The sequence below is a fragment of the Tenebrio molitor genome, chromosome 7 (assembly GCF_963966145.1).
Source record: "Tenebrio molitor chromosome 7, icTenMoli1.1, whole genome shotgun sequence".
In the NCBI taxonomy this organism is placed as follows: Eukaryota; Metazoa; Arthropoda; class Insecta; order Coleoptera; family Tenebrionidae; genus Tenebrio; species Tenebrio molitor.
This window is the reverse complement of record NC_091052.1, coordinates 12,819,170-12,834,863: the sequence shown is the minus strand read 5'-3', so window position 1 is coordinate 12,834,863 and position 15,694 is coordinate 12,819,170. Positions and strand designations below refer to the sequence as shown.

The window sequence follows — 15,694 nt, the reverse complement described above, 5'->3', positions numbered from 1 at the left end:
TTCTTTTGTTTTATGGCCACTCTGCAGAAACAATTATTATGTACATTGAAACGGCCTTATAAGCGTAGCTTTTTGATTCAGATGGCCTTGCGACACACCAGAACAGATTATAGACAGGTGTTGGAGTATTTTGTCGACAGGGCTACCAACACATTTTTTGAAAAACACTATTTTTAATATTTTGAAAAATACGTCATTGGCTGTGAAGATTTTACACACAACTTGTCTATTTTTACCCTCCAGTGTAAATATCACATCCTGCTCACGTGCCAAACGCGCACCTGGTGGATTATGTGGACAAAAAAAATATCCCTACAATACCACATTACTGATTTTCCCCTAGATCAAAATTCAACAGAATCTCCACTTCTTCTTTCGACGATGGTACTCTCAGGGTGTGAATACGCTAAACAAAATTTTGGTGCTCTTGTCTTTTGGAGAATCTGTCAATATGTCAAATTAACTTTTACAGTGTCAAATGTCAGGAATGTTAAAAGAGATCCTGTAAACATGATGTCGGAAGTATTTTTAAATAAAACAAGACGGAATTAATCCAAGTAAATATTATTGCCATAAATCTCACAGATAGCGAAATTGAAGCAATGTCTCAGCCTAATCAAGCACAATGTACTTGAAATTTTAGAAAACGTAATAATTTTTGTAACGGATCGATTTTAAGACGATTTTACAATTCAACTTTTCTACTCAAATGCGGAAAATATTTCCTGTTTTCATTTATCTATTCTGAGAAATACAAAAATAAGTTTTCTGTCTATTTATTTATCGGTTTATGGCCTGATAACAAAAATATCCGATTTTCCGCATAATTGCGGTAATTCCTCTAAATGGGAAAATCTCAACACCTCTGGTTGTTTACATTAAAGAAAGATGTGGTTTGGGAATTCCATGCACCACAACTGTACTTGCTGATTGAATAAACACTTAATTATTGAAACATTTGCGAATTTTTAACAAGATAAATACAACAAAGCCCCGCAGAAAATTATCGACTGATCTTCATTATCATTACATCAAATTAAATTATATTTCGTCTACTGTTATCACAAGTACCTTTAATTAATTTCCAATCAAACAAAACAAGAAACGAGTGCCTACTTTATTATTATTTATTTTCCCACGTCAAGATAAAATGTTGCCATGCAAAGATAAAAAATTTACGATTTATTTTCTCACGAGAAAAAATTATTACTCGTGTTTAATTTTTAAGTCTTTGCGAAAATGCAATATTGACGCACATTTTCGTACATTCCTAATTCCGTAGTGTTTGCTGATAAGAAGATAGCCTCATGTTTGTATCGAAAATCGCAACTACCATAGGGTAAATGAAGGATCAAGGACACCGGGCAGAAAGGTGGGAGAACTATATAAATTTACAAATTCCTGAAAGGACCAGTTACTTAAGTCACAACACTATGGCATTCATACTGAAAGCAGTACTGTACTTAAGCGTGTTCTTGTGTGTAAGTGGAGCTGTGATTCCATCCGACGAAGACACCGAATTAATTCTTGTGAGCGTGGTAAGTTGCAAATTTTTTCAAACGGACCGCAAGAATTTTACAAATAGAGAGAAGAATTCGTGTGTGGGTGGACATTCTTGACCTATGTCTTCCACATCAATTAACCTTCATTACGAATCAAGGTTGCAACGTGACTGTTTTATTATCCTCGTATCTAATTATCTACAATCGAATTTAATTGTGAAAATAATTACGATGGGGTGGCTCTAATTATGTTTTAATAAGTAATCAATTTTGCAGATTTTCCGGCATGGAGCTCGTACCACTTATGCCTTCTACCCCACAGACCCCAACAAGAACGAGACGTTCTACCCCATCGGTTTGGGAGGTCTCACTAATGTAATCCCACCCCTCGAGTCACACCCTTTTCTCTAACTCTTTGTCCAACAGGAGGGAAAGCTAGGAGAGTACAAATTGGGACGCTACCTGAAAAATCTCTACGAAGACTTCTTAGGTGACGTCTATACTGAAGACTACGTCGACGTGAGGAGCACTGACGTTACCAGAACAAAAATGAGTGCACAGTTGGTACTCGCTGGATTGTTTCCACCCAGCGAGATCCAGTTGTGGAACCAGGACCTAGTCTGGCAGCCCATTCCGGTGGCGTACAAGACAGCCGCAGAAGAAGATGTAATCAGACTTGGGAATGTTAGATGATTTTTTAATTTGGAAGTTGCAGTTGTTCCACCCTTCGGGGTCGTGTGCGTACAAGTCCCACGTGCTCGACCACCTCCCAGAGAACGAGGAAGTGCAAGAGGTTTTCATCAAGCCGTACAAGGAGACTTTCGATTACATCCAGAACAAATCAGGAAAGGCGATGCGTCACCCTGCAGACATGCAAGACATCTACTTCATATTCAAGACGGAGAACGACATGGGATTGGTGATGCCCAACTGGACCAAAGACGTGTTTCCGGAGCCGACCCAGAGCATAGCAAGCCAAGTGTACGGATACCACAACTTCGACCCAAGAGTCAAGCAGATCAATTCCGGTTTCATGGTGAAGAAGATTTTGGACGATTCGCAGAAAAAAATCGAGGGGGGTTCCACCAAGAAAATTTTCTTGTATTCGGGGCACGAGTCGACGCTGGGGTACATGCTGAACGCTCTGGGAGTGACCGAGCCCCACGTGCCCCCCTACGGAAGCGCGATCTCCTTCGAAGTGCGCAAATCGGCCGACCAGTTCTACATCAAAGTAAGCAAGGATGAACGTCTTAGTGTGTCAATATTATTACATTTTTTTATTGTCGGCCGACAAGGCCAAGGCTTGTGCCCAGTCAGCGATAACGATTGGCCAATAGAAGAAAGTAAACCGAACGTGCCAAAAATTATTAAGTATTGTTTGTTTAACTTATCAGGCGTCACCATTCGAAGTTCACTCCGATTTATTTCTGTAACAAATCGCAGATAGCAAAAAAACCAGCTGAATCAATTTAGAGTTATGACGATTCGTGCCGGCATTGTAAATCCCTTTTTTTGCAGTTGCGCTACAGAAATGACACCGAAGCCACCGAACCAGTCGACCTCACTCTGCCCGGATGCGACCTGCTCTGCCCCATTGACCAGTTTCTGGAATTGCTGAAAAACCTGATTCCCACAGTCTCCATCGAAGAAGCCTGCAAGCTCGACGAAGTCGCTACGCCCGACAACCACTTGAGATAGTGAAGAATTTGCAGGGATCTGCAATTTTTGCCTCATATAGACAGAACTAGAGGGCGGAAGCGTCGCCAAAAATTGCCAAAAATGGACGCACTTTAAACTTAAGTATTAGAGGAATTGTATTGATCCTCACATTTAATCCTATTTATTCGACGACTATGTAATCATTTTTATACCGAGGCAGTTGTAGTGGTAGAAAATAAATATTTCCAAACTGTTACAATTCTTTTTGTTACCTTTGTGATTGTCTTTTTCGGCCTCCGTCTAGAAACACTGATTTTTCATTCGTCTAAATCGTCTGGAAACTAGCATTTCCCTGCCTATGCAAGAAAATCGACACAGGAATTTTTAATGAAAGATTTTAGGTTGGCAGCACAAAATGTCAGTGTCATGTGGCATTTTTGTACAATTTTTTAAGTGTAAAATATTGATGTCGGGAAAATTTATATACATCGTGTATAGCAGTAGGGGCCGAGGGGGGTTTCAAGCGATGGGTTAGGAATAACAGAAACGACGACGACGGTTTTGCATACTTATTTGAGGAATTGGTTGATTTTTGTCGTGACAGTCGCTTTTTGAATCCTTTATGTTGCCAATGGAAAAAAAATAAATTCCTATCTGGTAATTTTTTAACAAAAATTGTTTTATTCTATTTTAGGGCCCGATTTCAAGTCATGGTGGCAAATAGGTGGTGCAGCGCAAATGTGTAGCTATCTTTGTCCTACACATTAATTACCAATATGCGTCATCTTTTTCTCTTGCGCCGTTACCATGACAACAATAAGTGCGACCGTCGCAAGTCAACTAGAAATCAGGCCCTTAGTCAATAATCGTCTTTATGGCACAGATCAGTCAAAAATCTGCCAAGCAACGGTTGCTTTAATTATTCAAACAATGGTATCAAACATTATTTTATTAAAGAAAATCGTACATTATATACACAGTAACCCTAACAACATCAAAATAGCTAACTAAATTTGCATGGACACAACTTTTAGTTGATTTGTTTGATGGCCGGTTGCACCGCATTTTCGTTAATCATGTATTAACTAAAACGAGATTAAAATTTAATGGTGTATTAAAATTTGTTTCGTTGCACCGCATATTTTAAAGTCTGTTTAAGTAAACATGATTAATTAATTAATTTAAACAAAAATAATCGAATTGTAAGCAAGCCCTTGACAACGGAAGAAGAATTCCGTTAGAGGCGCGGCTATTTGACAGTTTCAAAGTTGACAATTTCAAGAAAAAGTGGAAAAAGTCAGAATAAATTGTAAACAATTTTTGAGAAGTTCGAAAAGTAACTATTTCCATTTTGTAGAATGATGAAAAACGAGGAAAAAAGAATTATTTCCCGGAGGAAAAAACGCTTCTTTTGAGTATTGTACATAAAAACATAAGTACAAGAGTATCATAGCGAATCAAAAAACACACGTGGTTAGTTCGGAGGAAAAAAGTCAGTGTTGGCCGAAAATTGCCAAGGATTTTAATAGTCAAAACCTGAGAAGTCGCTACAAAGATTTTTTTTAAAGTGTGTCCAACAAACAAGAAAAACGGCTGCCAAAGAAAAAAGGAAACACACAAGACTGGTGTTAACAAAAAAACTGTACGAGGACTTACAAATGAGTTTGATTGTGATGCTACATTGGAACTAGCAGAATTAGAAGTAAATAAAATTAAAGTAAAATGTGCTTTTGTTAAACAATTGCGAAATATCTTACAACAACTTACTATTCCGGACATGGAATCTTGGCCACATCTAACTGACAAATATGTGTGAACTGGCCTTTATTGAATATAATATAACCCAACTTTTGACTCGATAATGCCATTTCCCTGATTTTTTGATGTCACAAGAAAAACTTCAAAGTGATTTTTAATAATTGTCATTTATTAATGACACTAATGATTGGTTTACATCATTTTTTTTAGAAATGTCAAAAAAAAGTTGGCCAAAATCCCGTGTCCGGAATAGTACCTACGTATCAGCAGGAAATTCTATTTCCTCTTCAATTAAATTCAAAAAATGTAAAACACTTGCTTTTGTGAGATGGAACCTCGAATAAAACCTAAATTTATCCTGTTCATGAAAACGGTCAGACCTTAGACCTTGTGAACTGAAACCATGGAAACCAAAATCTATGATCTCCAAGAAATCATCAAAATCTTCCATGTTGATTTTAAATTTGAAGTCACATTGACATTAATGACATTACATAAACTCTATTTAAGGGTTAATTCGCCAATTTTGGCTACTTTATTAAACAAAGATTAAACGTTATTTAAAGTGCGGTGCAAATAAACTTGTCAAATTAAATATGTAATACTTAACGTTAATCACTGGATTAAAAGTGCGGTGCAACCGGCCATGAATCTTTTAGAAATTATAAAATAGAATAAAACGTTGTATGTACCACGGGCATAACTGTCGATTATGACCCTCGGGAATTTAAAAGCCCTCGTTCCTCGGGTTTTAAACATTCCCCGGTACCATAATCTCCTAATTATGCCCTTAATAGGTATACAGGCTGATTCACGTAGCCCGTTCATTAGAAACTTTTTGATTTCCCAAAATCATATTAATATGAAAATTGGTATTTGACTATAATCGATTACTCCAAGTGCAAATGAAATATTTTCAAAATGCTGGCACTTCCGGAAATACCGGAAATCGATGCCATCTTTGTTTTTTTAAATAGAAAGGCCCCATTTTGACTTCACATTTCGATTCTACGTTAACTTTTGAGTTTAGTACGTCTTTTTGTCAATACTTATCTGTCATCGTTTTTGACTTATGTCATCTTTTTTGCAAAAAGGTGAGGTTGCAGGGCTTCATTAAAAAATTTATAATTCCTGAACCATCAGAAATAAATAATTTATTTTTACTTTACTGACCTGCCAAAGATTCGACCGCTTTTTTGCGCTATCAACGACGTTTTTTTTTGTGTTTCATACGCCTGCTGCAATTTTTTAAAATTGATAATCAAAAAATGTCGAAAACTTCATTTTTTTAAATGGCAACTACCATTTCTGATACTAGATGTAAATGTAAAATTACATTTTAAGGCCATTTTTATTAACATTATGTATGTCTATTTGCAGCCGTTTAGGCGTAATTTCAATTTTTTGAATAAAATATTCTTTTTTATTAGCAATTGTTTTATTTGAATTTTTATTCAAAAATAGCATTGTAATAAATATTAGATAACAACAAAACAATAAAAAATAAGCAAATTAACAAAAAAATATTTTAATGTAAATGATTTCATTGAAAATATTTGTTTGTTAATTTGCTTATTTTTTATTATTTCGTTGTTATCTACTGTTTATTGCATGTAATTTTTGAATAAAAATTCAAATAAAACAATTGTTTGATAAAAAAAAAGAATATTTTACTTAAAAAATCGAAATTACTCCAAAAGGGCTGGGAATAGGCATACACAATGTTAATAAAAGTAGGCTTAGAATTAAATTTTATATTTATATCTAGTGTCACAAATGGTGGTTGCCATTTAAAAAGATAAAGTTTTTGACATTTTTTCATTAGCAATTTTGAAAACAATTTCAGTAGACGTATGAAACATAAAAAAATATCACTAATGGCGGAAAAGATCGGCCAGGTCTTTAGGAATTCAACTAAAAAAATCAATTATTTATTTGCGATGGTTCAAGAGTTATAAATTTGTTAATGAAGCCCTGCAACCTCGCTTTTTTGCAAAAAAGATGACATAGGTCAAAAACAATGACAGATAAGTGTTGGCAAAAAGACGTTCTAAACTCAAAATTTAACGTAGAATCGAAATGTGAAGTCAAAATGAGGCCTTTCCATTTAAAAAAATAAAGATTGCGTTGATTTCCGGTATTTCCGGAAGTGCCACAATTTTGAAAATATTTCATTTGAACTTGAAGTAGTCTATTATAGTCAATTACCAATTTTCATTCGTATCCCACCTCCACCCGGCGGCACGGCAATTTTGCCGGAGTACATACACTATTACGGATAATACTATCAAGTAATAGTAATTATTAATAATAATTATTAATATGATTTCGGGAAACCAGAAAGTTTCTCATGAACGGGCTACGTGAATCAGCCTCTATAAATAAGTAATATTTTGCTTTAAATGAATTGTCGGCCGAAAAAATTTTGTGTATTACACGGCTAGAAAATGTTTTGCAAGAGCTTGCACTGTGGGCCTCGGCCACAAACCGTGCTTGCACTTGCAAAATGGCATTTTCTAGCCTTGTGATACAAATAACTATTGCTGTATTTATACCGAGCACAAGTAAGAAACAGCAACGTCAACAGAAATTATAAAATTCTTAACTTGTTTATTCGTTTTCTGTTTTCTTGACACTTCTAATCAGAAGACAAAGAAAAAATAAGTGACTTGATATGAAACGATAAAAAACTGAACCTGAAGTGATGACCGCGTGTGCCACACCAAACGATAACACTTCGCACAGATAGCAGAACACGTGCGAGTATATAACACTTCGAGTTCCATTGATTAATTCATTTATATGAACAATGACTAAACTACTTCTTTATTTTGTAATCTTGGTCTCAGTGGCTTTGGCCACGAGTCAGGAAAAAAATTCTCTAGAGCTGGTCCACGTGGTAAACAGTTCATCAGGACTTATTTTTTTCTTAAACATTATTTCAGGTCTTCAGGCATGGGGATCGAACACCTGAAAAGTACCGCCTCTACCCGTACGACCCCCACATCAACGTCACTTACTATCCAATTGGCAATGGACAACTCACAAATGTATTTTTTCAACAGGCAAATTCCCCAAGTGACGATTTTGAATTTTAGGCGGGAAAAAGAAGGCTCTACCTCTTGGGGAAAGCTTTGAAAAAAAGATATGGTAATTTCTTGGGGACCTTTACCGTCGACACTGTAGATGCACGTTCTACCGACTACCGCAGGACGAAAATGTCCTTGCAACTGGTCCTGGCGTCGCTATTCCCACCTGAAAACGAACTCATTTGGGAGAAACATCTGAAATGGCAACCGGTGCCTTTCACCTATTGGCCCATCGAAAAGGATCACGTGAGTGAATTCGAATTTAAATTTTGGCGGTTTTAATGCGTTCACAGGTGTTGGGGGAGGCTTATGAGAACTGTCCCCGCTACCTAAAGCTCTATTACGATTATATGGAAACATTGGACAGGAGAAATTTGTATGGGAATTACAGTGATGTGGCGCAATATCTGGAGAGACATGCAGGAATCAACGCAACAACTCGAGAGATGGCTGAGATATATTTCACCCTACGTGTAGAGGTAGATAGTGTGGAGGGTTAATTCAAAAATACATTTATTTTGTAGCTTGAGAATGGACTGGAATTGCCAGACTGGACAAGACAAGTTTATCCACAAGTGTTGTATCAACTGGCACACTTGGAGTATCACGTCGCTACCGCAACGTCCGAGATGAAGAGGTTATCTTCAGGTAATCACCACTTCGACGCTTCTCAAATAAACAATTTCGAAACTTGTAGGATTCCTCTTGAACAAGATTATCACAGACACCAAATTAAAAATGCAAAATTTGTTGCCCCAAAACAGAAAAATGTTTCTCTATTCGGGGCACGAGTATAATATCGTGTTCCTGATGAAGCTCTTGGGAATATATTATTCGCATATTCCGCCATATGGGGCGTACATCTTGGTCGAGATTCATAACGTCAAAGGAGTCAGAAGCGTCAAGGTAAATTAGTTGAATAGGATGTTTAGAGCTGATTTAATATTGTTGTCTAAGATTTTCTACCAAGACTACACTATGGGGAAGCCCAGAAGAATGAGACTACCAAAGTGTCAACGCTTCTGCAGGTTCGAGCGATTGGTCAAGCTCTACCAGAAATATTTGCCCGAGAGTGAAGAAGAATGTGAAAGGGTAGAAGAGTGAAGCTGAGGGCAGTAGAATCAGTTGTCAAAGATCTATATTAGTTAAGAGTAATTTATTTTTACTATAGTTGTAAAATAAGTATCGATAAGAGGCCCAAAAATGAAACATTTTAATTTCCTTCAAAGTGAAATTGTTTTATCATGTTTGGGAGCATTATCAAGGTTATCTCATCAGGTAATAAATATTATGCAAGTTTCACATTTTGTATTTTTTTTATGCGACTACACAACAAGCTCTAACGAGCGTGGCTAGGAACGGATAAAGGAAACTGCAAAAATATAGTTCACTGCAATAAATGGTAATAAGGGTGTCTGGTGTTTAGTAGCAGTGATAAATTGTGATAAGATTTTTGGAAGTCTTTGCAGTTCAACCCTATCAACTGTAGTCTTTCTTATGATAGAGATATTTTTATTAAAAAACTCAAGTTATCACAAAAAAAAGATTCCTCTCTGTACAAACAACGATACACGAATCTTTTCCGTTTGGTTCTAAAAATACAAACTTATCTCTCAATACGTCAAATTTAACGCTACAGACGATCCTTCGATAGTCACAAATAATTTTTGATGTGCAAGAGTTGTTTATGTTTTTTACTGGCTGACACGCGTTACAATAACACATTATAATTCCTTCTCATGATGACATTATAAATCAAGAGCTATCTAGTTGCGGAACTAGGATCTAGTGTGGCAATGACTTGCAAACCAGATGCAGAAGAAGACGTAATTTGAGTTGAAAATGTTAGATGATTTTCTAATTTGAAAGTTGCCCTTGGAGGGTCCGAACAATTCCAGAAAACGAAGAAGTGCAAGGGATTTTTATAAATCCGTACAACGAATATCTTAGTGTGTCAATAATATAAGATTTTTTAATTGTCGTCTGGCAAGGCCAAGGCTTGTGCGCAATCCGCGACAACGATTAAGTAACAGAAGAAAATTAATTGAATGTGTCAAAAAATGTATTGTTTTTTGACTTATCAGACGTCACTATTCCAACTTCAGTCCAATCTTTTTTTGTGTAACGAATTGGAGATACCAAAAAAATGTATTCAATTTAAAATTATGATTGATTCGCGACATTGTAAATTTCTTTTTTGCAGGCAGCGACCTGGCTCTACCCGGATGCGACCTCCTCTGCCCTATTGACCAATTTCTGGAACGACAGAAAGACCTAATCGCACGATTAATCATTATCAAAGCCTGCAAGTGCAGAATCAGTTGAGGTAGGAATCTGCAGCTGTTGCAGCGATCTGAAACGCCCCTTCTTGTAATTACAGCGAGCACAACTAGAGGGAAAAAGCGTCAAAGAAAATGGAGACTAATTTGAATTTTTTGAAAATTTGCAAATTGTTTATTTCTTTTTTGTTGTCTACACTTGTAATCAGAAGACAAAGAAAAAATAATTGATTTACTACGCAACGATAAAAAGCTGAGAACCGCGATGAACCTGAAATGATGACCGCGTGTAACATACCAAATGATAACATTTCGAACAGATAGTAGAACACGTGCGACTATATAACAATTCAAATTCCATTGATTAATTCATTTACACCAATAATGACTAAGTTACTTCTTTACTTTGTAATTTTGGTCTCAGCGGTATTGGCCACAAGTGAGAAAAATAATTCTCTGGAACTGGTCCACGTGGTAACATACTCAATTTAAACTTAAAAAAATAAGCGATAAGTAAATGATTTCAGCTCTTCAGACATGGCGACCGAACACCTGACAAACGCTTCGTCTACCCCTACGATCCTCACGTCAACGCTACTTACCACCCAGTCGGGTATGGTCAACTCACAAATGTATTTTTCCAAGGCACAAATTCCCCAAGTGAAGATTTTGAATTTTAGGCGGGAAAAAGAAAGCTGTACTTGTTAGGTAAAGCTTTGAAAAAAAGGTATGGAAAATTCTTGGGGACCTTTACTCTCGATACTGTTGATGCACGCTCTACCGACTACCGCAGGACGAAAATGTCCTTACAACTGGTCCTGGCGTCGCTATTCCCACCTGAAAACGAACTGATTTGGGAGAAACATCTGAAATGGCAACCGGTGCCTTTCAACTATTGGCCCATCGAAGTTGATCACGTGAGTGAATCCAAATTCAAATTTTGGCGGTTTTAATGTGTTGAACAGGTGTTAGGAGAGTCCTATGAGAATTGTCCTCGCTACTTCAAGTTGTATTATGAATATATCGAAACGTCTGAAAGGAGAGCGCTGTACAGCAACTACAGTGAAGTAGCGCAATATCTGGAGAGATATGCAGGAATTAACACAACAGTCAGAGAGATGGCTGAGATGTATTTCACCCTAAGCGCAGAGGTAGATATTGTGGAGGGTTAATTCGAGACTAAATTTATTTTCTAGCTTGAAAATGGTCTCGAGTTGCCAGAGTGGACAAGACAAGTTTATCCACAAGTTTTGCATGAGTTGACAGACTTGGGGTATCACGTTTCTACGGCGACTCCCGAGATGAAGAGGTTATCTTCAGGTAATCACCACTGCGATGATGCTTTTGAAATAAATAATTTTGAAACTTGTAGGATTCCTCTTGAAGAAGATTATCACCGACACCGAGTCCAAAATGCGAAATTTATTGCCCCAAAACAGAAAAATGTTTCTCTATTCGGCTCACGAATACAATATTGCGTTCCTGATGAAACTTTTGGGAATATATTATCCGCATGTTCCGCCATATGGGGCGTACATCTTGGTCGAGATTCACAACGTCAAAGGAGTCAGAAGCGTCAAGGTAAATTGGTCGAATTAACTCAGAACTCGTTTGATATTGTTGTTCAAGATTTTCTACCAAGACTACACAACGGGGAAACCCAAGAGGATGAGACTACCAAAGTGTAGACACTTCTGCAGGTTCGAGCGCCTGGTCAAGCTCTACAAGAAATATTTGCCAGAAAATGAAAAAGAATGCGACTGAGCGAAATAGAATTTGAGGATTATTGCGCTGGAACATGTTGTGAAAGATATGGATTAGTTAAGTGTAATTTATTTTGATTTGTTTTTAGTATAAATAAAATAAGTCTAGATAGGAAGCAGAAAAATAAACCATTTTTATTTCCTTCCAAAAAAATTGTTGTATCATGTTTGAGGGCAATGGCTCAAAGTTATCACATCAGGTAATAAATATTGTGCAAGTTTCACAGATTGTAGATTTTTTGACAAGTTGACCCAAGAGTATGAGCGCCATCTAACTTTGGTCGGTAGAAATAGATAATGGAAACTGCAAGAATGTAGTCAACTGTAATAGGTGATAAGAAAGATTCTTATTGTGATTGTTTCTAAAATAGTACCTAATTAAAACATGGATTAATTAAAGGACAAGACATAAATTAAATTTAAATGTTTGTTGTGTAAAATTTTCCCAGAGTCCTGACAGGTCATCGACACTGTACTTTTCCTGGGAATAAAGATTTTTTTTATTGAAAAAGCTAGAGCTATCAGGGGCCACAAAAACATTAGATTTGTCTCTGTGCAATCAACGGTACAGAAACCGTTTCCGATTGCTTCTAAAAATACAGACTTATCTCTCAATACGCAATAAATAACGCTACAAAGTATTCTTAGATAACCACAAATAGTTTTTGTTGTGCAAGAGCTAATTTTTTCATCGAACAATACGCCTTACACTAACGCATCAAAATCTCTGGTCACGATGACATTATGAAACAAGAACACGAGGAAAAATACGACAATTCAAAGAAAATCGACAGATAAAAACTAGAAATTTCCAGTTAACGAGTACAAGGTTTCGGTTTTTTCAGTGGCACCCAAACGCTTTTATTTTCGCTTATCTGGACCAATAATCCCCGAGGTTCGTTGTTTTTTCTCGACAAAACATTTAATTCCAAAGTGACAAAGCAACCTCGACACAAAAGAAATCATATTCGCTGGCCGCATCATCTGCTTTGTTATTGAGATCATTGGTTTGATTGAATTAAGTCAGGACACTGATATTTATGAATGAGATGTTGACGCGTCTCTGACCACTATCACCTTGTTTACTCAATCACTTTGGTAATTCTTCAACAGCCACTGAAAAATTATGGAGAATACCACGCACTGACATGCTTCGTGTTACGTAATTGCACAAACGTAAATCATCACAATAAAAATAATTTTACATCCACTGATTGAACGACAATAAATGTTACTTAAGGTCAATGTTAAAGAGAGTCCGGTACTGTTGGTTCATCTTATAAAATGAGTATCACAGAATTGGGTCTCAGTACGGTGCTGAACTGGTACTTGCGACGTTCTCTCAACAAAACATTTCGATTGGATTTTTTATTGAGATGAAGCTTGTTGTAATTATATGGTCCGTGGCGGCTTTATCCATCTGCATCGATGCGAACCACGAGACTTTGCGACTTGTCCACGTGGTGAGTAGCTACTCGTACTTCATTTGTCCTTGCTTTTGTAACATCAAGAGTTTAGTTCTTCCGGCACGGCAGTCGCACTCCTGAGCTCAAGGACGCCTACCCCACCGACCCCTACACCTTCGAGACCTTCGCCCCCATGGGCTGGGGGGCGTTGACCAACGTGAGTCCCCCCGAATAAACCTTCCCATCTGATTTTTGCCCCACAGAAAGGCAAACAAGGCTCGTACAAGTTGGGACAAGTCCTCCGCACTCGGTATGACTCGTTTCTGGGCGACATCTACATCCCTGAGACCGTAGCCGCGTACAGCACCGACTACGAGCGCACCAAGATGACAGTCCTTCTAGTTCTAGCCGGATTGTTCCCCCCTTCGAGGTCCCAAACGTGGAACGAGTCGATCCCCTGGATGCCAATCCCTTATCGCTACGATAAAGACCGATACGATTTTGTAAGTGGAAAGGTCAAATCTGACACGCAGACGTTATCGCGGTTTGCAGACGCTCAGGCGGCCGACCTACTATTGCCCAACTTATGTGAAAGAACTGGAGGAGGTGCTGTCGTCGGATGTGGTCCAAAGGGAGATCAAAGCGAAACGCCACATCTACGAGTATCTGGAGGAGAAGACGAAGAAACCGATGAGGGAGATGTTGAACGTCCTTGGAGTCTACCAAACTCTCAACGCTGAAGACGTCATGAACTTGACTCTACCGGAGTGGACCAAGTCGGTGTATCCGGATGAGGTGCACGAGATAACAGCCAAGAGATGCTTCTACGAGAACTACAACTCCATCTTGAAGCGGCTCAACGGAGGTAGAAGAGTCGAGAGGTGTGGTTTTGGGTAATGTGGTGGTTGCAGGAAGGATGTTGGGCAAGGTTATCGACCAGATGGTCAACAAAGCCAACAGCACTCTGGTGCCTCTAGAACGCAAGATCTTCCTATACTCGGGACACGAAAACAACGTGATCAACATCCTAGCAGCGCTGAATCTGTTCCAGCCTCACGTACCGAAGTACACCGCATCCGCGATTGTGGAGTTGCACTGGATCACGGAGTTGCAGAGTCACGGAGTCAAGGTGAAGGATTGGGGAGTTGCGAGTAGATTCTGTATTGTAGTTTCAGGTGTTGTACCTGAGGGACGCGGACAGCACCCCCGAAGTGCTGAAGTTGGAGGGGTGCGATACACTCTGCCCTCTAAACGACTTTATACGAATTACAGAACCCCACGTTCCTGTTAATTATACGGCGGAATGCCATTCGCATGTTAATTTGGATTAAGGGAGAAAAACGCTTTCATATTTCGCACGGCTACGATCCTGCGTTATTTATTCACGTTTTAAATAATTCGAGATGAGTTCCGCCCCCAATCGATAGTTTTGTAGTATGTTAGTGTCAGTATTAGATTTATTTATCTACCACAAATTAATATTTAAAACTTGTACGTTCGGAATTACATTCCTGTAGGGTCGTCCTGACAGTTGTAATTTTAAGTGTGGCTTATCCTTTCATCCTGTGATAATGCCGGTTCATTCTCCGCCGTTGAATTAGATTCAAACTAAAGGTCTCCCAGGAAAAATCAATACAATAATAACAATAACACCAGCTGTATGGCCGACTGTTGGTGAATGACGGAGGCGAAGTCTTTCCGACGGACTGAGGAATTTGCAACCCGGATTTACTCACATGAACAAATAATACAATAAAAAAATCTGATCTCGCTGGAATATAGATTTGTAGAAATGACGCCGAATAAAACTGATTTGAAGTATGCGAAGTTTTATGGACACAAAGCGAATAGTGTTTATGCCAGTTTATCAATCAAAATTTTACTACAGCTGTAAAGTCGGGATAGAATTGAGGAAATTTTAATGTGGGGGGCGAGGGCTGGTTTTGGTCCAGTTGCACAAAACAGAAATGAAGGACAGGTGACGTTTAAAGAATTCTGTGTGGGGAACAAGGTTTGACAAGGCAAAATTTCTTTGCAAAATCTTCACAATGTTCTAGAACAGAAACAATTTAAATATAAAAGTTTTTCGTTCAAGACAATAAAAAATTTTGACATGATTCTTCTTAGGAGAGTTTCGGCAGGTTGTCCTGAAATAAAAAAAGTTGAATTGAAATTTTAGGCGCTGCATTTTGATTATTTGAGGATAAAAAAATTCATTTCAAGAGAGATGAGTAGAAT

At 37.9% G+C, this 15,694-nt stretch overlaps 3 protein-coding genes across 3 annotated transcripts; all 3 read left to right on the top strand.

Annotated features, from left to right (window-relative positions):
* Positions 1–1,288: 1,288 nt before the first annotated feature.
* LOC138134371 (venom acid phosphatase Acph-1-like) lies at positions 1,289–3,420 on the top strand. The gene is made up of 5 exons (XM_069052590.1): positions 1,289–1,538; positions 1,779–1,877; positions 1,929–2,168; positions 2,218–2,733; positions 3,021–3,420. Exons 1-5 carry the CDS (start codon positions 1,344–1,346, stop codon positions 3,198–3,200), a joined length of 1,230 nt encoding a protein of 409 aa, XP_068908691.1. The 5' UTR covers positions 1,289–1,343; the 3' UTR covers positions 3,201–3,420.
* Positions 3,421–7,667: 4,247 nt separating this feature from the next.
* On the top strand, positions 7,668–9,310 carry LOC138134669 (venom acid phosphatase Acph-1-like). The gene is made up of 7 exons (XM_069053064.1): positions 7,668–7,818; positions 7,865–7,969; positions 8,018–8,254; positions 8,302–8,487; positions 8,533–8,656; positions 8,706–8,914; positions 8,966–9,310. Exons 1-7 carry the CDS (start codon positions 7,729–7,731, stop codon positions 9,110–9,112), a joined length of 1,098 nt encoding a protein of 365 aa, XP_068909165.1. The 5' UTR covers positions 7,668–7,728; the 3' UTR covers positions 9,113–9,310.
* Positions 9,311–10,614: 1,304 nt separating this feature from the next.
* Positions 10,615–15,277, top strand: LOC138135041 (uncharacterized). Its single transcript, XM_069053677.1, has 13 exons — positions 10,615–10,761; positions 10,815–10,919; positions 10,968–11,204; positions 11,253–11,438; positions 11,484–11,607; positions 11,660–11,868; positions 11,917–12,048; positions 13,334–13,513; positions 13,569–13,673; positions 13,720–13,959; positions 14,009–14,321; positions 14,368–14,585; positions 14,632–15,277. The coding sequence occupies exons 1-13, from the start codon at positions 10,672–10,674 to the stop codon at positions 14,785–14,787; spliced, it is 2,295 nt and encodes a 764-aa protein (XP_068909778.1). The 5' UTR covers positions 10,615–10,671; the 3' UTR covers positions 14,788–15,277.
* Positions 15,278–15,694: the final 417 nt, after the last annotated feature.